Genomic DNA, 20,055 nt, shown 5'->3' with positions numbered 1-20,055 from the left:
GTGTTGACGTAGACATGCGTGGCCCATTTCCTTCAAGCGAGCGTCACCTCTGTAGCTCTCTTCGTCGGAAAACAGATGCAGCGTCTGGAATAGGAAGGGAGTACTGCAGTTTGATAGTGTGCGAAATGTCTCGCGGAGTGCTTTCAACGTTGATCGGTCCGCATAAGAGACGATGCGAGCGATACAAAACCTCTCTTCAACCATGTCACTCACTAGTTCCAGGGATCGTCCTCCCCTAGGATCATACTTCTAACAAATTCAGGATCAATTGCAGAATCCTGAAGGACAAACGACCGTTCCCTTGGTGGCGGAGGAGCGTACGTAGTTCGAAGTCATCCTTGCAGAAAAGCGCGTCTTATCTTCGATCCGTAGATAGAGAGATAGAGCGAGAGAATCCATGCAATGATCCAGTTGCTGTATGCTGGTCATTTGGCTGCGAGTCAGCCACAAGCGAGGATCAGAGTCGTCTTCGTAGTCTTCCTATTATATCGCTTATATCTGGCAGGGGCAGGACATGATCGGGTATCTCGGCTTTTAATCTGAAGAAATACCTCGTATGAAGGGTGTCTGTATCAAACTAGTAACTCAAGACATGGTAAGAACCAACAGGCAGCAAGCAACAAGCCTTTTGAAGCTTTTTTAGCAGCAAACCATCGAAGGCCCACACTCGCTTAGCAAAGGATTATCCCCAACACCATCATTTCATTGGGTACCTGAACGCAACATTGCAGGCCTATTACTGCTTTTAATAATTATGACCAATGGTGACAGACAGACGGGTCATTAGGCCTTCATGGCGCGTCTTCAGATAGTGAGACATTGGCCATCGGACACAATACCCCAATGGCTTCGCGGCATAGGTTGCCTGCATACGCGGCGGGGGGATATTATTAGTGAGAATGGCGTCACCTTGGAAGGCTTAGCTTTCACGATAGTCAGCATGTTAATTAAGAGACACCCTCTGTTCAATGCAAGCTTTGTAAAGCCTGGGTTGCGCGTCCTGGCTCATATATCTACTCCGTAGCTGCAGGAAATGGCGGCCGCACGCCATGTCCTCGTAATCCATGCTGGTTCACCTTTTATTGTTTAGTTTTCCTTATCAGTCACTCCTTTCCCTTGAGAATATGCTATCCAGTCCGTTTTAGCCATGCGCTTACCATCACTACGAGTCGTTGGGTGGGATATCCTTTGCATACCTCTGCTGCTATCCTCTCTCGCCCAGGCCATCAGCATCAACATCAACGATGATCGTAAGTATTTCACACGGAATCTTCCTCCTCTCCTCCCAAACTAAACCACCCAGAATCCATCAAAGACGCCGCCAGCACCGCCGCCTTCGGTGCGATGAGCTACTACCATGGCAACGAATCCGGCCAGATCCCCGGCGCGTTCCCGACAAAATGGTGGGAAGGCAGTGCCCTGTTCATGGCCATGCTGCAGTACTGGTACTTCACCGGCGACAGCACCTACAACAGCGCCGTGAGCGAGGGTCTCGAATGGCAAGCCGGACCAGGTGACTACATGCCCTCCAACTACAGCAGCTACTTGGTCCGCACTTCTCCCCACCCCCCGCGCTTCGCTGCCCACATGCTGACCAGCCCAGGGCAACGACGACCAGATGTTCTGGGGCCTAGCCGCCATGCTCGCCGCCGAAACCAAGTTCCCCGATCGCGCCAACGGCTACTCCTGGCTCTCGCTCGCGCAGGGGGTGTACAACACGCAGGCCGGGCGGTGGGATCCGGCGACGTGCGGTGGCGGGTTGCGCTGGCAGATCTGGCCGTACCAGGCCGGGTATACGATGAAGAACGCGATCTCGAACGGCGGGTTTTTCCAGCTGGCGGCACGGCTGGCGCGCTATACGAACAACCACACGTACTACGAGTGGGGGGAGAAGGCGTGGGATTGGAGCTGCACGACGCCGCTGTTGAATAACAAGACGTGGAATGTGGCGGATTCGACCACGATCGAGGACGGTTGCACGAGCCAGGGGAATAACCAGTGGTCGTACAACTACGGGACGTACCTGATGGGTGCGGCGTACATGTGGAACTACGTATGGATCAACCGGGTCATAGGCCAGAAAATGTCAACTTGCTAACGAGGGGACCAGACTAACGGGACCAACACGAAATGGGAATCCGCCGTCAATGGCTTGTTGAACGTCACGCTGAACCAGTTCTTCCCGACCGCATACGGCGGCAACATCATGTCCGAGGTCCTGTGCGAGCCAAGCGAGCTCTGCAACAATAACGAGGTCCTGTTCAAGGGCCTTGTCAGCTCCTGGCTGGCGTTCACTGCTCTCTTGGTCCCGTCGACCTACAGCACCATTCTCCCCAAGCTCCAGGGCTCGGCGGTGGCGGCGGCGCAGTCGTGCACGGGCAACGGCAACAGCTCCTGTGGAGTGCGATGGCACACGTCCAGCTGGGATGGCCAGACGGGGATGGAAGAGCAGATCAGCGTGACGGACGTCCTGTCCGTCAACCTGATCACTACCAAGCATGGGGGTCCGGTGACCTCGACCACCGGTGGGAACAGTACCAGTGATCCGACTGCCGGCCAGGGGGATAAGTCTGGGAATACTCCGACGACGCACACAGTTACAACGGGCGACAAGGCGGGAGCGAGCATCCTGACTGTTGGATTTGCGGTGGGTTGGGTGAGTCTGATGGCGTTTATGGTGATAGGGGGGTGATTAGGCCTTGACGCTGGTATTCTGTCCTATTATAAACATTCCTGTATATATTGATCTGACCTATATTCATCGCATGTAAACTTGTGCCCCAATAGACCTTCCGAACCAACCATCGAGAAGCATCTCAACAAAACCCAAAGTACACATCCCGAGTCAACTCATGACGCCAGCACATCCCACTTCTCATAATCGGGGAAAAACCGATCATGAATCCGCTCAGCATACTCCATCACGACCGGAAACTCCGCAACCACCGCCCGCGACTCCGGCGCCCTCCACCAAGCATCAGCAAGTCAAGTCAGCCGCACCCCACAACCTCCCGGGGGATCAATCCCACATACGCATCGCAAACCAACACCGAGACAATAAACCCAAACACCGTAAAATCCGCCTCACTCGGCCCCTCCCCGCCCAGAACCCAGAACGGCTCCCCGCCGCGCCACGCCGCCTTCGCCGCCACAAGCAAGCCGTTCACGCGCTCCCAGATCTCCCGACGAAACACCCGGATCTCATCCGCGGTGAACCGGCCCGTTCCCTGGCCGTGCAGCGTCGCGCGGACACCCCGGTAGATGAGGAGGCCGACGAGCACGCGCACGGGGGCAGGGAGGGTGGAGAGGATATGGTCGCGCATGGTGTAGTAGTTATCGACCCAGCGTTCCCTCATCTAGCCAGCTAACCCATCAACACCGAGCACCAACACCAGGTCAAGTGTTCCCCTCCTCAGTCAAGCAGGCAAAAGCAAAGGAGACGAGGACACGTACGTGGTAGAGACACAGCTTCTCCTCCATCAGCGCCCGCAGCGCCAGATCGTGCGCCTGCTGGGCCGGCGCCAACCCCGCGTTCAGGTCCGGGAGCATGCCTCTCGCCACCAGCTCCTTGATGATGAGCGTGGAGTCGCTGAGCGCGGTGGGCGCGTGTGCGTCTGCGGCGGCGATCTCGATGTACGGGATCTTGCCCTTGGGGCCGGATCGGGTTGAGCCGGCTTTGGACTCGTAGGCGAGGCCGGCGAAGCGCAGGCGGGCTTCAAGTTTGATGACGAAGGGGGACCAGACATATTGGCCGGGGGAGAGCCAGCCGCGGTAGAGGGTTAGCGGGGGGGTCATGGTGGGTAGAGTTGGAGTGTCATGGTGAGAAGGGTGAGAAGGGTGAGAAGGAGGGCAGGAGCGGTGTTTATGATAATAATTGAATCCATAGTTGGAACTTGAAGGATCTCAGCTGTGCCAAATGTGGATGGTTGTTGGATGGGCTGAGGCAGCTTATTGGGTGCTTTTGTTCATGATGGGTACGGCTGCCTGGAGCTGCCTGGAGCTGCCTGGAGGTGTCTGGATGGTGTATATGTACTTTACCATAATGGGATAGGTAGTCTGATAGATCTATCGTTGAGTGTGGGCTTCTTATCCAATTGGTTCCATTGGATTACTGCCATTCAAGTCTGGTACTGTACTAACTACTAAGTTTCGTCTTGCGGATATACCAGTCTTCGCACCAATACCCTCACTATAACCAACTGAACCAGAGATCACAAAACTTACTCCCGCCACTCCAGTCTTTCAATTTAGAAATATCAAGCAATTCTATTTGTCGCACAACGAGATGATGTCAGTGACACAGTCCCATCCGCAAATTCGCCTCTCCATCCTCTCTCATGATGATCCATCGATTCCATTCCCCACGGGGATATATCAACAGTTACCTCCCGGTCAGGCGGATATCTCCTTCATTCTCAAAACATATTTATATCCCCCAAACACCAAAAATCAACCACCATGTTACGATATCTCACACACACCCCAAAACCCCCCAAACAGCCCCTCTACACCCTCACCCGCTCCCTCCCCCCCCGCCGTCCTCTCCACTCCAACCCAGGCCCCGAAGACCGCCAATCCCTCCACCCCGAACACAGCGAGTACACCAAATCCGGCACCGACGATGCCGTCGCGCACCACCTCTCCTCCTACGACCCGTCGACCACGACCCCCGAGCTCGAGTCGCGCGTGCTCGAGGAGGAATGCAAGCTCCTCGGCGAGGCGGACCCGCTGTTCATCAGCCCCGCCAACCGCAACGTGAGCCTGCTGCTGGAGGATAAGCCCGGGGTGGCGATGCAGGCGTTCGAGCGCATGGTGCCGAGTGCGAGGGGATGGACGCGGAAACACAAAGAGGTGCGGATTCGGCAGATGGGGGAGCCGGAGTTGGATCAGTTCTGGAGGCTGTTGAGGGGGTTGAGGGAGGTGCAGGCGAGGAGGGTGGTGAGGAAGGAGGCTGGGGTTTAGTCCAGGGAGAGGGGGGAAGGTGGTCCCTTGGTTAGGGGATGGATGGGGGTGGGAATGGGTTGGTTGAGATGTATGCGATCAATTGATGTGGATTAAGCTTTTTATAGTATTATGTGCTTGTTTGTATATAACGTCTATTGCATCGCTGCGGCTAGTGTGCGAGTTCCTGAGAAGAGTTAGATGAAGAGAGAGAGAGAGAGAGAGAGATCGGGGTAGAATGACAAACGTACGCTTGCGAATTTGCTTCTGGCCCGGATCTTCGGTCCAAACAGCAAGAGAATCCATGGTACGAGACAAAGCAGTGCTCCCTACGCCTGGTTAGATTGCACATTGCGATATCCGATATCCCGATCTGAGATACTTACAATCCCTCCGAGTAAACTGGACGCTCCCGGATAGCCCAGGTTCGTAAACATGGCATTCGTCACCAACGGAAAGACACCACCGAGCAGATTCCGGCCTAGGCGCACAGTCAGTACATAACACCCCGACCAATGGAGGCAGGGGGGACATACAGCATGATTGCGCGGCGATGGCTGAACTAGCATAGCGGTGGTACGTATCAGCCAGATAGTTGAAGACAGCCAGATACACCGAGAAGATGCCCATCGTGGCACAGCCAACAGCCATGGCCGGCACGATCCACGGAATGGAGGGAGCCGAGGTCCATCCGAACCAGAACAGACCGACGGGCATGAGAATGGACTGGATGCAGACGAAGTAGAGACGCCGCTCGGCGGTTTTGGGGAGCGTGATGAAGCGGCGCGCGATATTCTCCTGGTAGATGCTGACGACCGTGATGATGATGACTCCCACACACATCGCTGGCGGCATTAGTAGACTGTTCTGGAGAGGCAAGAGGAGAAGGACATACCGGTGAAGACGGCGCCGGATTGCTCAATGTTGAAGCCGTGGTTGGTCTTGAAGACCAGCGGAACAGATCCGAACTGGAGGTACAGCACAGCCCAGCTGAAGGAAACCCAGAGCGAGAAGAAGAAGACGGTCGGCTCCGTGATGAGCATATCTACACTCCCTCCACGTTAGAAGACTAGAAGTGAAGAAGAATCGTCCGAGGGTGGCAACATACGGAATGGCCGGTAGCACGAGATGCTGATCATCTGAGCCAGCGACGCCCGCTGCTCATCACTCTTCACCTTCCATCGGATCCGCATCGCCTTCTCTTCCCCCGACACGATCACGCCGTAATGGCCGGCGGCCTCGAGTTTCTCGTAGTAGTCGTTGAGCGCTTGGGCCTTTCGGCTGAGCAGCACGCTCCCTCGGGTCTCGTGGAAGAAGAAGTAGATGATGACCACGAAAACGGCCGAGACGATGGCGTGGGAATACCACACCCAGCGCCATGTCGTGTGCTGCACAATCACGCTGGAGAGCAAGGGGGCCAGTCCGGTGCCGAAAAGGGCAGCGCCGGAGAAGAGCGCCATGGGGGTGTTGCGGTCTTCGGCGTGGTAGATGTCGCTGATCACACCTCCCACCATGGTCGAAAAGGTAGCTACATATCTCCGTCAGTTTCTTGCGACGCGATCGAATTGGAAAAGGTATAAACGTACATCCACCCACGCCCTGGAAGAACCGGGCGACCAGCATGCCGCCAAAGGAATGAGTGCCTCCACAGGCAATGATACAAGCTATAGGAGACCCCCCCCGGTGAGCTTCCAATCACCATAAACATTCTGTCTACGACACATACCGACAAAGATGATCCCACTGGCAATAAAAATCGGCCTCCTCCCATTAATCTCCGAAAAGGGAGCCAGGACCATCGGCGCCAGCGCAAATCCAACGCAGAATAGGGTGATCCCCAGGTTATACACCACCAGACTGATATTCCATTCCTTGGTTAGCTCGCTTGCCGACGGACTAATCTCACCCGCCGAGTAACCGGCCAGCGCTGTCACCGCACACGAGATCCAAGTCATGATGGACTTGCGCCATTTGGGCCATAGGAACGGATTTGTGTATTTCTTGAGGTCGGGACATTCGGGGGCAGGTGACTGGCCTGGCCCTGGTGGTGAGGTGATGTTGGGAATTGGCAGAGGCGTGTCCAGCTCGAGATATAGCTCCTCCAACTCTTGCTCGCGGAGTTCTTTTGCACACGTGTTGTCCATGGCGACCAGCGATTCTGATGGTTCAGGTAGTAGCCGTGTTATTCAAGTCTCCGTTCAAATCGCCTGGTTCCCTGCACTATGCGATGCGAGTGGGAAGTACTCGGTACTTTAGTTAAAATGAGTCCCCCACGGATGACGCATCGATTATCTCTGAATAAGAATTGATAGCAGGATCCGAATTTTCAAGCCGATCGCCAACTAGTTTGCGACTTTGGAGAAAAGTTGGAGAGATTCGGCATGCGCTGCGGACACGATCCTTGCAGCTGGGCATCAACGACATGTGCGAGAGAACGACTGGTAGACGGGGTAGGAGATTGATTTGGGTATATGTCGCATGTCTGATGCATCGTAAAACGCCACTGACAAATAAATGATGACTTGACTCTCGTCTCTCTTCTGGGCCTCTATGATTCTGTGGGATGCAGCCGTTCTTGCATTATTATTAATGGAATGAAATGGAGATTTTCTCCACCTTCTCCAATTTGGAGACCGATTGGGACTTTAGGATTACTACGGAGGAGTAACTCCGAAGTAGTAGTAGTAGTAGTTATTTGTTAGACGGACTTCTGTGGACTCGGGGAGAATGACTCAGACCTGGTCTTGTAGGGTTAAGGGCGTCAAACCCCGGGCCCTTTCGAGAGAGTATCGCGTATGACGAGAGCAACACTACTACTACCCTGATTGATCCCTACCTCTCCAAAGTCCAAACTCTTATCTCGGTGGAGTACGGTGGGATGCTCCTGATCCCAGGCTCCATCGAGCCCACAGTCCAGTTTCCACCGTTCTCGGGGTGAATGCCGGTTCTGTTTCCCGTCCCGCAGATTGCTGATTGCTGATTCTTGGCGTTTGCTCACCTGGAATCAAGGAATCAAAGAGGAATACAGGATAGAGACCAGCACCCGGCCGTTGGGGATTGGAAACCTCCCTCGATCCCACCAGCTCATCACGATGGAAAATGGTCAAAGCGGCTCGATCTTTCCAGTGTCAGCGATGCTCTCGCGCATTTGCCCGTTTAGAGCATCTCCAGCGCCATGATCGGTCGCGTCTGTCCTTCCCCCAATTTCCTCGGCTGTTCTCCAAATCTTGCTGACGGGGCAATGCAGACACCAAGGAAAAGCCATACATTTGCGATCAATGTCCCAAGTCATTCACTCGCCAGTAGGACTGTCCCCGTCTGCAATTAGATAGAGGATAAGAAAAAAATGGCTACTGATCAACTTCAGAGATCTCTTGGCTCGACATCAGCGCCTGTCCCACAGTCCTTCATCCAACGACAACAGCAACGTCAACACCAACAATGCCAACGACACAACTCCGCAATCAGTCCCTACTGACCATGTGTTGGACGGGTTAAATATCCTTGCCTCAGCGGTCGCGGATCGGTCCGTGTCCACTCCTCATGGGCCTCAACCCCAGGGACCGGCCCAGCATCCACTCTCGGCCAGCCAAGGCTCGTCCTTTACTTCCGTGTTGCCGGCAGCCGCGGATCAGACAACGCTGGCCGGCCATAATTTACGGCTTGCCGCCCAGGGCACAGCAGATGCTACGACTTCTACCACTACTACGGCCTTTGCCGAATCTCTATCAGGGTACGCGGCTGCCAATGCTTACGACGGCGACGACTTTACCTCCTTTCTAGACAGTATTCCGCTGCCCAGCCACCCATACTCCCCAACATATCAACCACTGCCCCTGTTTCCAGGGTGGCCGTTGGACCCGACCGCCGGCTACGACGGAACCGCCGCAACGGAGGGAAACGCAAAGCAGTCGAGGCCGGTGCTCCCCCGTCATGGCACCCAATTGCCCTCTCTTCAACCCGAAGAGTCCGATGCGGCCTATCAAAGGGCACGGCCGCCCAGGATTGCCACCATCTCGGTCACCGCACAATGCCGCAATCGAATCGCTGCGTTGCTCGCAGACTACTCCAATGTTCTCCCGAACGCCTTCCTCCTGTCGCGACACGCCTTGTCGCGATGTCTCACGGGCTATCTGACCGGGTACCATGACCACTACCCATTCATCCACATCCCTACCCTGGACATTGACCGGTTGAGTCTGCCGCTTTTTCTGTCCATGGCCGCATTGGGGGCGCGATACTGCCGCGAACCGGACACCAGCTCGAGTCTCTACCACATCGCCCGAACCGTCACGCTGGAACACATTCGGAGGAGGTACCAGTTTCCCACAGCCGAGGACGACTCGGAGAAGCTCAGACTCGCCAATCCCCCGACTCCCGAAAACCAGGACTTACTCGAAACCATCCAGGCGTTACTGCTGCTCCACTCCGTCGCGTCATGGTTCAAGCGCGACCCGGCTTACTCAGAGTCCCTCTCGATCCGCAGCGTCACGGAGACGCTGCTGCGGATGGGAGGGTTGAACGAATTACCGGAGCAGGACGGCTCCTGGAAGAGCTGGGTGCGCCGGGAGTGCGTGAAGCGGACCATCCTGACCGTCTTCTGCTTCCTCAACATCCTCACCATCGTTTTCGACCTGCCACCCATGATTCTCGCCGAGGAATTTAGTCTGGATCTGCCATGCACGGAGAAGGAATGGCAGGCTGCGAGGGCCAGCGCCTGGCTGCAGGAACGACGCCAAGTCCAACCGGAGCCCAAGCTCCAGGACGCGCTGTCGTCGCTGTTCGCCCCGGCGCCAGCGGCCAAAGCACACCTGGAAAGCTTCTCTTCCCTCGGCGGATATGTGCTGATCCACGCCATCCTCCAGGACATCTGGCTCCTGCAGAAAGCCCGCCGACTGCGCCTGGCGCGCAACCGCTCGCTCTCCACGACGGAAACGCTCTCGCTCGAACAAGCGCTCGAACACTGGTGCCAATGCTGGGAGCGCAACCAGGAATCTTCCATCGACCCGTTCAACCCGCATGGTCCCCTCTCCTTCACCTCCACCGCCCTCCTCCGTCTCGCCTACATCCGCCTCAACGCCGACTTCACCGCCGCCCGGCAGCTCCAGACCTGGAACCCGGACCGGATCGCGCGGTCGCTCCGGGAGAATCTGTGCGTGCAGCGCGGGGACCGGCTGACGCGGGCGGCGCTCCATTGTGCCCATGCGCTCAGCACGCCCATCAAGCTGGGCATCAACTACGTCGCCCACACGCAGGTGGTCTCCTGGTCGAACCAGTATGCGTTGTGTTCGCTGGAGTGTGCGGTGCTGCTGGCAAAATGGCTCGAGGCGGCGACGGAGGCGAACCCGGTGCCCGCGCTGACGGAGCAGGAGAGCAAGCTGCTGGAGTTTGTCATCGAGATGGTGATGGAGACACAGCACGGGGTGACTCGGGAGTGGTTATTGGGGAACAATGCCCGGCTGAGCGCGATTGTCACTCGTCTCTGGGCGCGGCTGTTCACGGCGGATTATATCTGGGAGCTGGTGAATCTCATCGGACGGTCACTGGGTCGCTATGCGGACCTTCTGGACGGCGATATGACGTGAACTGGTGTGTATAATTGATCGATGTAATCCGTAGAAGCCCGAGGGAAGGCTGGTTAATTCCCGTGAAAAGCTTTGGCGGCTGTTTCTACTTCCCTTCAGCCGAGCCGGGACAGAACGCTTGTTTCTGCTCGGACGCACACAAATGGCGTACAGATAGACCCTGATGTCGAAATCACCCATTTTGTCTCATAGTCCAGAACTCTAAAGAGCGACTCCAGAGACCAGACATCGTATCTATCCCGATAATCGGGGGGGGGCCCTTTTGTTCGCTGTCTTGACTCTTGACAAATTTTTTCCACTGGCGGTGGAGACTTCGCTCTCGCCTGGAGGTGTAACCGAGACGGTCTCATCATATCTTAACACTAGTCTTCTCCAGCGCAACAACAGGCCCCAATCTGAGATAAAACCTAATTGGATCACGAAACGTATATCCATGGGAGGATCTGTTATCTCTGTCTCTCCAACAGCCCGCCAAGAGCGTTAACGCGATGGCGTGCTTGACTCCTGTCATGGCAAATGACTGGGAGGGTGGGAGCTAGCTGGATATTTAAGGCGTCGGCCCCGGGTGCTTTTTCCCCTGCGTTTATCGGGGAAAAAAAAAAACGAAGAAAAGAAAAGGGGAAACAGAAAAACGGGGGGTTTGTCTAGAAACCTGCCGGATAAAAGCACGCTACGCAAATGGCCGACACTCCAGCTCAGCCCGTCGTCCACGACGGCAAGACTCCGGTCGTCACAGCCACCCATGAGAAACCGAAACCGAAAGGCGACGCCGCGCTGGAGCTGCTGGCCGCCAGAGACACGGAGAGTGGGAGTGGGAACGGCGCGCTGGACCCGGAAGCGTCGCGGCGACTCGTCCGCAAGATCGACCTGTACGTGATGCCGCTGATCTGCATCGTCTATTTCTGCCAGTACCTCGACAAGATCGCCATCAGCTACGCCAGTGTGACGGGGATCCGCGAATCAAACCACCTGCACGGCAACCAGTTCAACTGGGTCTCGAGTATCTTCTTCTTCGGCCAGCTGGCCTTCCAGTTCCCCACCATGCGGCTGATCCAGGCGTTCCCGCTGGCGCGCTACGTCGCCGCCAACGTCACCCTCTGGGGCGTGATCCTGTCGTGCATGGCGGCGTGCAAGTCCTTCGCGTCGCTGATGGTCTGCCGCACGCTGCTGGGCTGCGCCGAGGCGGCCGTCATCCCCGCGTGGGTCGTGTTCACCTCGCAGTGGTACCGCAAGGAGGAGCAGGCGTTCCGCGTCGGGCTGTGGTTCTCGATGTGCGGCTGGGCGCAGATGTTCGGCGGATACATTGCGTACGGGGTGGCGATCCACGTGGGCTCGGACCCGACCGCGGCGCTCAAGGGCTGGCAGGTCATTTTCCTGATCCTGGGCCTGTTCACCACGCTCGTCGGCGTGGTCTTCTTCTTCATCCTGCCGGACTCGCCCGTCACCGCGGGCTTCCTGACCGCCGAGGAGAAGGCGCTGCATGCGGAGCGGCTGCGCAGCAACGAGCAGGGTATCGGCAGCACGCAGTTCAAGCGCGCGCAGTTCCTCGAGGCGCTGCGCGACCCCAAGACCTGGCTGTACTCGTTCTGGGTCTTCGGGGCCAACATCCCGAACTCGATCGCGACCAGTTTCGGCAACATCCTCGTCACCGGCATGGGGTACTCGGCGACCAAGAGCTTGCTGCTCGTCACCCCGCTGGGCGCGTACGAGGTCGTCGCGCTGGTCGGTCTGACGTGGCTGGCGATGCGCACCGAGCAGCGCCTGCTGTGGTGTATCGCGGGCCACATCCCGAGCATCGTGGGCGCGATCCTGATGGCGACCACGGACAAGGCGCCTGCGCTGGTGGGATACTATCTCACCGGCGGCATTCCGATCGGCTGGACGACGATTCTGGCGCTGACCAGCACCAACGTGGCCGGATCTACCAAGAAGATTACCGTCTCGTGCATCCAGACCATCGCGTACACCGTGGGCAACATCATCTCGCCGCAGACGTTCCAGCAGAAGGACGGGCCGCGCTATCTGCCGGCCAAGATCTCGATTGTCATTCTGTATGTGCTGGTGACGCTGGATCTGTATCTGATCCGCTGGCTGTCGATCCGGGAGAACAAGAAGCGCGACGCCGAGAGAGCTGCGCTGGGCGATGCATATGTGGTGGAGAAGAACCATGAGTTCCTGGACCAGACCGACTTTGAGAACCGGGAGTTCCGATATGCCATTTGAAGCTGTGTGTAGCATACCATATAGAGAGATACGAGTCATGACCTCAGATAGTAATGTTTATTGATTCCTAAGCACCATGGATCCTCCCCGCAAATCACCGAAGAAGCATTGACATCGGGACAGCCATCGCTGACGATCCCCCGCATCGGCGCATATTCAGGCTAATCTGATCCCTGCGCCGTGATGCTCGATGTGCATTCTCATGTTGCATCAGGGTCCGCTCCATGCAGCAGTCCGCCGGAGTTTTGCTCCATTAGCTCTTCGTCAGTGCAATCCGGCTGAATGAGCTGGTGACATCAACATCCTCGATGGTAATGTCCTCCGGCATTCCATATTCCATCCAAGAAGCATATAAACCGATTGGAAACCCTCGCTGTGGTGAGGAGAGCATCCATTGCAACACAGTCGCCATGGTCGGCCTCACCCCCCAGCACTATGGCAACGCCATAGCCCTCATGACCTACCTCGCTTCCACAGCTCTGGCCGATAACAAGTTCCCAGACTGCACCAGCGGCCCCCTAAGCAAACTCGCCGTCTGCGACACCTCCCGCGACGTCACCACACGCGCCCAGTCCCTCGTCGACGCCATGTCCTTCGCGGAAAAAGTCAACAACACCCAGTACGAAGCCCCCGGCGTGCCGCGCCTAGGCCTCCCCGCCTACAACTGGTGGAGCGAGGCGCTGCACGGGGTCGCCGGGGCACCCGGCGTGCACTTCGCGGACAGCGGGCCCTTCAGCTACGCGACGTCGTTCGCGCAGCCCATCCTCCTCGGCGCCTCGTTCGACGACGAGCTGGTCAAGCAGGTCGCCACGGTGGTGGGGACGGAAGGCCGAGCCTTCGGGAACGCCGGGCGCGCAGGACTCGATTACTGGACGCCGAACATCAACCCCTTCCGCGATCCGCGCTGGGGGCGGGGACAGGAGACGCCCGGCGAAGACCCGCTGCATGTCTCGCGGTACGTGTACCATCTCGTCGACGGGCTGCAGGGCGGGATTGGGCCGGCGCGGCCGCAGATCGCGGCGACGTGCAAGCACTTCGCGGCGTATGACATGGAGGACTGGAACGGGGTGTCGCGGCACGAGTTCGATGCGCGCGTGTCCACGCAGGACCTGGCGGAGTTCTACCTGCCGTCGTTCAAGAGCTGCGTCCGCGACGCGCAGGTCGACGCGGTCATGTGCAGCTACAATGCGCTGAACGGCGTGCCTACCTGTGCGGACCCGTATCTGCTGCAGACTCTGCTCCGCGAGCACTGGGACTGGGACCAGCCCGGGCATTGGGTTGTGTCGGACTGCGGCGCCATCGACGACATCTACATCGGGCATAACTACACGAAGACGGGTGCCGAGGCGGCAGCCGTGGCGCTCAACGCGGGCACGGACCTGGACTGTGGGACTGTGTTTCCCAAGCACCTGGGCGAGGCGGCAGAGCAGGGGCTGTATACGAACCAGACCCTGGATAGGGCGCTCGTCCGCTTGTACTCCTCCCTCGTCAAGCTGGGCTACTTCGATCCCGCAGAGAAGCAACCGTACGGCTCCATCGGCTGGAAGGACGTCGATACCCCTGCGGCAGAGCAACTGGCGCACAAAGCGGCCGTCGAGGGCATCGTCCTCCTCAAGAACGACCAAACCCTGCCGCTCAAGGCCAAAGGCACGCTTGCCCTGATCGGACCCTACGCCAACGCCACCAAGCAAATGCAGGGCAACTACCAGGGCCCACCCAAGTACATCCGCACCCTCGAATGGGCCGCCACCCAGCACGGCTACCAAGTCCAGTACTCCCCCGGCACGGCAATCAACAACAGCAGCACCGCCGGCTTCGCGGCCGCGCTCGCGGCCGCCAAAGACGCCGACGTCGTGCTCTACGCCGGCGGCATCGACAATACCATTGAATCGGAGACCCTGGACCGCACCACCATCACCTGGCCCGGAAACCAACTCTCCCTGATCTCCGAGCTCTCCAACCTCCACAAACCGCTCATCGTCATCCAGTTCGGCGGCGGGCAGGTCGACGACACCCCGCTCCTCACCAACCCCCACGTCAACGCCCTGCTCTGGGCCGGCTATCCAAGCCAGGAAGGAGGGGCCGCCATCTTCGACATCCTGACCGGCAAAGCCGCGCCGGCCGGCCGGCTGCCAATCACCCAGTATCCGGCCGCGTATACCGCGCAGGTTCCGATGACGGAGATGGGGCTGCGCGCCGGTGGAGACAACCCGGGGCGCACGTACCGGTGGTACGACAAGGCGGTGGTGCCGTTCGGCTTCGGGCTGCACTATACCTCATTCGAAGTGAGCTGGGACCGCGGGAGACTGGGGCCGTATAACACTGCGGCGTTGGTGAACCGTGCGCCTGGGGGGTCGCATGTCGACCGAGCCTTGTTCGATACGTTCCGCGTGCAGGTGCAGAACACAGGGACAGTGACGTCGGACTACGTGGCGCTGCTGTTCGTGAAGACCGAGGATGCGGGTCCGGAGCCGTATCCGCTCAAGACGCTGGTGGGATATACCCGGGTGCAACAGGTGAAGCCTGGTGAGCGACGGTCAGTCGAGATTGAAGTGACGCTGGGGGCGATGGCGCGCACGGCCGCGAATGGTGATTTGGTGCTGTATCCGGGGAAGTATACGCTGCAGGTGGATGTGGGAGAGAGGGGGTATCCTACGGCTCGCGTTTCGGTTCATGGGAAGGAGGTGGTTTTGGATCATTTTCCGCAACCTCCAGAGGGGCGGTGATGTTATCAGAGACTCTCTTTGAGGGTGGTCCTTTCAACATATCCGTAGTAGTCTTGCATCGCGTTCTTCGCGCCGGAGAACTGGTGCCAGGCCTAAACACATGTTATCCCTGGGAAAATACCGTCATATATTAACCACCTCCTTATGAATTCAAGCACATACGACCACAGGGTGTGGAGAACAGGGCTTCCCGTCCGCTCAGCCGTACTTAAGCCACACGCCGGCCGGTTAGTAGTTGGGTGGGTGACCACCAGCGAATCCCGGCTGTTGTATGTTTTTGATTCTTTTTTGCTCCTGTACCGTGGTATTATTTGGAGGACAATACACATGCCACATGCCTTTGCGGCTATGAACGACGTACTTGGATCCGTTGGATATGAGGGATATGAGGGATATGGTAAATATGAACCAAGAATGGCAAACGAAGGAAAGGACACCTCATGTGGTCCGCCTGGTATCCAGTCCCACATGCCTGATGTACACTTGGTGTGTCGCTGCTTGTTCTGGGTCCGTGATAGGTAAATATGGCCGTCTGAAGTCACCAGGGAGCGGTTCCAATGTAAACTGGCATACGACCGACCCTAGGGCCTCTGTTGTGGGCACCACTCAGTGGACTCTTCGGCCAACAGCTGCTCTTCGTAGGCACCCTGCTAGTCCTCGAGACTGATGCCCCGGATTGCTTCCGATCCAACATATCAAAAGATTCAGCCTACCCCAGGTACGAAATGGTTTAGAGATCATCTTGCATCACTAGCCCTAGGCCCCTAGCCCTCCAGCGTAACTGCGAATGTCCCCCAGCAAATGATTACACAGTAAGCATCGATGGCGCTAGTCGATTAGCCTCCGCTGTAGACATTCTAACTGGTAGCTACGGAGTACATAGCAACAACCCCCCCACAGCTGTATAATGTATTCAATTGCATTTCTCTCCCAGGCGGGCGCTAGCAAGGGTATCGGGCGGATTCTGTGGGTCTCGCCGCCCCCGATTTGTCAGGGTCTCGACTCTTGAGATGTCAGTCATCTTTCAGGTAGATTAGGGTACAGGTCAAGCATGTCTGAAGCCAAAGGACGTCTGAGTCGGTCGGGATGGCGAGACTGGCTTCGTCTATTTATTTTTTTGGCTGCCTCCCCTGGTCACTTCCCGCCTCTTGGACTTCATCCTCTCCAGAATTGATGGTTCAATGACGATAAAGTCCTGCTGTATCGCTTCACGATCAGGAAACTACCCTTTATGATGGCAGCACAGCCAGGATCAGAGGAACGGGTCACTGCCTCCGAGGCTTCGGGGCAAACCACCCTGTCTATCGATCTCGAGAAGTCTGGGAATGGCAGCCGGGATGTGGTCCTGGAGGAGGATACGCGGCCTGGCGCAAAGGCTGGGCTGCCGCTTTCCCAGTTCTGGATTGTTATGCTTGGGTATGTAACGGTCTCTTTCTCTGGGGGAACTCCCTTGTGATGCTCCGTCTTGAAACTAATCGCCAACAGTTTGAATATAGGAATGCTTCTGACCGCTCTGGATTTCAACATTGTTGCCACGGCCGTCCCCATCATCTCGTCTGAATTCAATGCCTACAATAATTCATCTTGGCTGGGAACTGGGTTCCTCATCACGTTTGCCCTTGTCTTGCCCCTCTACAGCAAGCTAGGCGACATCTTTGGGCAGCGCAACATGTTCATTGTTGGAACCCTCATTTTCACCCTGGGAAGTGGTCTCTGCGGTGGCTCCAAGAGCATGAATATGCTGATCTGGTCCCGTGTGATCCAGGGTATTGGTGGAGGTGGTATCTATGGATTGGTCAATGTGAGTTCATTCAATACACACCCGAAAGGGCTATCTTCTGACTCTCGAAAAGGTCATCATTACCAACCTTGTGCCGCTACGGGATATCGGAAAGTATATCTCGTTCACCGGATTGGTCTGGGCCATTGCCGATGTTGCTGGTCCTCTTCTTGGTGGAGCTTTCTCTCAGTATGTCTCTCATAATGCCAATCTTTTTGTTTTCTTCAAGAAAATCCCTAGAAGCTAAACGAGAACTAACAGATATGTCACTTGGCGCTGGTGCTTCTACATCAATCTGTGCATCTCCCCCATCAGTCTGATCATCACTCTCTTCTTTCTGCGCCTGCCCACCCCAAAGGTGGACAAGGAGCGCATCAAGAACTTCGACATTCTTGGCAGCATTACGCTCATCGGTGGTACGATATGTCTCCTGCTGGCCATCTCCTGGGGTGGGAACAACTTCCCCTGGAACGATGGCCGCGTCATTGGTTGCTTTGTGGGTGGATTGGTGCTGCTCGGACTCTTCATGGTCTGGGAGCACTGGGCCAAGGATCCGCTCATGCCGCCTGTGTTCCTGCAAAGCCGCGCCCTCGTTGCCATCTTCTTCGCCGAGTTCTTCTACGGCGCGAACCTGCTTGGGATGATGTACTACGTACCACAGTATTTCCAGCTGGTCTATGGCGACTCGGCCACCATGTCCGGCGTCGCCCTGCTGCCCATGATGCTGGGTCTGGCCGTTGGTAACCCCATCGCCGGCTGGGTCACCAGCAAGTATGGCCTCACTTTGGCCAACGCCTGGGTAGGCTCTGCGCTGACGGTGCTGATCAGTGGCCTGATCACGCGCTGGAATCCAGGGACCAGCCGCGCCGAGGCGGTCATCGAGCTGATCATCATTGGTATCGGACAGGGTGCCGTCATGGAGGGTCTCCTGGTCGGGTCGCAATTCCTGGTCCATCACCTCCTACGATTTCCCGCTGGACCTCTCCCCGCTGCCTTTGGAGACAAATCAGGGCGTGTCCGGGTATGGCGGACCGTCCCTTGACAGTCCGATGACGGGGAATCCTAGCCAGCCATCGCCGCAGAATCTATCCACCCGTCCGCCGAGCCCAATGCTATCCCCGGAGGAAATTATTCAGCTCACAGCCGACTTCTTTGAGCGGTCCCACCCGAAATTTCCTTGTATCCACAAGGAAACTTTTCTAGAGCGGCTGCGGGGACCCGGGGGCCCCGTAGTGTCAACTCCGTTAGAATGGGCCATCCTCGCCACTGCCGCAAGAGCCCATCGCGACATGACGATCTCAACTCGAGCAGATATGTTCTTGCAAATCGCCGTTGATTCGCTTGCGCAGAGTCCTCTTCTGCGAGTGAGTATTCTTAGTCATGTTTCCCTCCCCCCTCTCCTTTTCTTGCGAATTGACTGATGACAGGAAAATTTTTTGCGTGACTTACAAGCCGCCATATGGTGTGTGTTTTCGCTCTACTATTCAGGGGAGATGACGAAAGTCGTGGTGCTGTTGGCGCAAGCATACTCGCTGGCATGTCTGAATGGACTGAATAAACTGGATGATCCCAATCCAAGCATCCCAGCAACTATGCGATTCTCTCCGTTGGAAGAGGAGGAATGCCGGGGGACCCTGTGGGCGCTCTTCGTTCTTGACCGACACATGAACTACCTCATGGGCCGCCACTTTGTGATGGACGATATACAATGGTGTGTGAACTATCCCTTAGACGACCGGTCGCTGCAACACGGGTTGCGCCCAGAACCAGAACCTTACAGTCGGGACCTGGCAGCGCTCGCGTCGGAGACAGCCAACATTCCCATCGGAGTCTCTTTGCCGCGTCTGGTGTGTAAAGCCAGTGTCATGCTTGGTCGCATCGTGACATACAAGAGCATCAACCCGATGCCTACCGAGGCCCAAGGCATTCAAAACCGCTTAGCCGTCTTCCATGAGCTGCAGTCGGCCCTCGCCTGCTTCTGGGTGTCTTTGCCTGCGTGTGTCCATAACGTGGCTGAGGTGCCGTCCGAGAACGTGGACCAGAGTGTTTGGCTGTTGATTACTCTCCACACCTGCTCCACGCTGCTCTTCTACATGCCTGAAGTCGAGCACCGGAGTCCCGGCAGCGCCCGTCTTCCGTCGGAGCGGGAGAACTTCGTCTGCTCCTACAAGTCGGTGGATAAAGTGGTGGCTGTCCTGCGCCAGATCTCGGGGCTCGTGATCGACGCGGTTTCGAACCCGATGCTAGCGTCGTCGTATTTCATGTGTTGTCGGTTTATCCTGGCGCAGTGGCGCCTCACGCAACAGCAGTCTTATCGGTTGGATCTGAATCTCATTTTGAAACTGCTGGCGCGGATGGCCGAGAAGGGGGCGCAGATGCCGCGCATCTATAAAGATATCATCGACCAGGAGTTGGGGAGAGATATGCAGATTGGAGTAAACGTTAGCCGGATATTGATGCGGACGGACTATTGCTTTATGATTTAAACGTGCTCTGCTTTGATTATACGGCCAGTATGGAGACCGCAGTTGTGGTTCTGTCACCCTTGAAGCACTTACCACCCAAAAATAAAGTATCCCTAGGGCAGATGAGAATTTCAAATCACCATGAAAGACTAAAGTGTACGTGTTATGAAATATCTTGAAGAATATTCAAATAAGGTTGTTTTTAGGCATTGCCCTGTTGAACTTTATCAAGCGACGAATCTAAATCTAGCCTTTTAAGGTATATATACATGGCAGAAACAGCCATAACTTCTACCATCCAACGCATTGTCTTATTCATGATGAAAGATGGTAGA

General features: G+C 56.6%; 8 protein-coding genes across 8 annotated transcripts, besides 4 other annotated features; 6 read left to right on the top strand and 2 right to left on the bottom strand.

The window, feature by feature from the left end:
- Positions 1–1,147: 1,147 nt before the first annotated feature.
- On the top strand, positions 1,148–2,692 carry ACLA_062460 (glycoside hydrolase family 76 protein; the record flags this gene model as incomplete). Its single annotated transcript, XM_001273707.1, has 4 exons — positions 1,148–1,250; positions 1,304–1,548; positions 1,604–2,053; positions 2,111–2,692. The coding sequence occupies 4 exons, from the start codon at positions 1,148–1,150 to the stop codon at positions 2,690–2,692; spliced, it is 1,380 nt and encodes a 459-aa protein (XP_001273708.1).
- A 158-nt stretch (positions 2,693–2,850) lies between these two features.
- Positions 2,851–3,795, bottom strand: ACLA_062450 (glutathione S-transferase family protein; the record flags this gene model as incomplete). Its single annotated transcript, XM_001273706.1, has 3 exons — positions 2,851–2,965; positions 3,034–3,356; positions 3,454–3,795. The coding sequence occupies 3 exons, from the start codon at positions 3,793–3,795 to the stop codon at positions 2,851–2,853; spliced, it is 780 nt and encodes a 259-aa protein (XP_001273707.1).
- A 24-nt stretch (positions 3,796–3,819) lies between these two features.
- Positions 3,820–3,846: a microsatellite.
- A 134-nt stretch (positions 3,847–3,980) lies between these two features.
- Positions 3,981–4,010: a microsatellite.
- A 448-nt stretch (positions 4,011–4,458) lies between these two features.
- ACLA_062440 (uncharacterized protein) lies at positions 4,459–4,962 on the top strand (the record flags this gene model as incomplete). The annotated part of the gene is made up of 1 exon (XM_001273705.1): positions 4,459–4,962. The coding sequence occupies one exon, from the start codon at positions 4,459–4,461 to the stop codon at positions 4,960–4,962; it is 504 nt and encodes a 167-aa protein (XP_001273706.1).
- A 134-nt stretch (positions 4,963–5,096) lies between these two features.
- ACLA_062430 (putative MFS transporter) lies at positions 5,097–7,085 on the bottom strand (the record flags this gene model as incomplete). Its single annotated transcript, XM_001273704.1, has 8 exons — positions 5,097–5,128; positions 5,193–5,270; positions 5,324–5,422; positions 5,478–5,786; positions 5,837–5,986; positions 6,050–6,469; positions 6,528–6,605; positions 6,668–7,085. 8 exons carry the CDS (start codon positions 7,083–7,085, stop codon positions 5,097–5,099), a joined length of 1,584 nt encoding a protein of 527 aa, XP_001273705.1.
- Positions 5,147–5,169: a microsatellite.
- Positions 7,086–8,040: 955 nt separating the features above from the next.
- ACLA_062420 (transcription factor domain-containing protein) lies at positions 8,041–10,526 on the top strand (the record flags this gene model as incomplete). Its single annotated transcript, XM_001273703.1, has 3 exons — positions 8,041–8,128; positions 8,189–8,243; positions 8,309–10,526. 3 exons carry the CDS (start codon positions 8,041–8,043, stop codon positions 10,524–10,526), a joined length of 2,361 nt encoding a protein of 786 aa, XP_001273704.1.
- A 678-nt stretch (positions 10,527–11,204) lies between these two features.
- ACLA_062410 (allantoate permease family MFS transporter) lies at positions 11,205–12,749 on the top strand (the record flags this gene model as incomplete). The annotated part of the gene is made up of 1 exon (XM_001273702.1): positions 11,205–12,749. The coding sequence occupies one exon, from the start codon at positions 11,205–11,207 to the stop codon at positions 12,747–12,749; it is 1,545 nt and encodes a 514-aa protein (XP_001273703.1).
- Positions 12,750–13,063: 314 nt separating this feature from the next.
- Positions 13,064–15,475, top strand: bxlB (putative beta-xylosidase; the record flags this gene model as incomplete). The annotated part of the gene is made up of 1 exon (XM_001273701.1): positions 13,064–15,475. The coding sequence occupies one exon, from the start codon at positions 13,064–13,066 to the stop codon at positions 15,473–15,475; it is 2,412 nt and encodes an 803-aa protein (XP_001273702.1).
- Positions 15,476–15,848: 373 nt separating this feature from the next.
- Positions 15,849–15,872: a microsatellite.
- Positions 15,873–16,709: 837 nt separating this feature from the next.
- ACLA_062390 (MFS transporter/fungal specific transcription factor domain-containing protein) lies at positions 16,710–19,741 on the top strand (the record flags this gene model as incomplete). The annotated part of the gene is made up of 6 exons (XM_001273700.1): positions 16,710–16,891; positions 16,961–17,276; positions 17,329–17,444; positions 17,517–18,276; positions 18,326–18,619; positions 18,683–19,741. 6 exons carry the CDS (start codon positions 16,710–16,712, stop codon positions 19,739–19,741), a joined length of 2,727 nt encoding a protein of 908 aa, XP_001273701.1.
- Positions 19,742–20,055: the final 314 nt, after the last annotated feature.

The sequence above is a fragment of the Aspergillus clavatus genome, genomic scaffold, assembly GCF_000002715.2.
Source record: "Aspergillus clavatus NRRL 1 1099423829796 genomic scaffold, whole genome shotgun sequence".
NCBI lineage: Eukaryota > Fungi > Ascomycota > Eurotiomycetes > Eurotiales > Aspergillaceae > Aspergillus > Aspergillus clavatus.
This window is presented reverse-complemented; position numbering and strand designations above follow the sequence as displayed.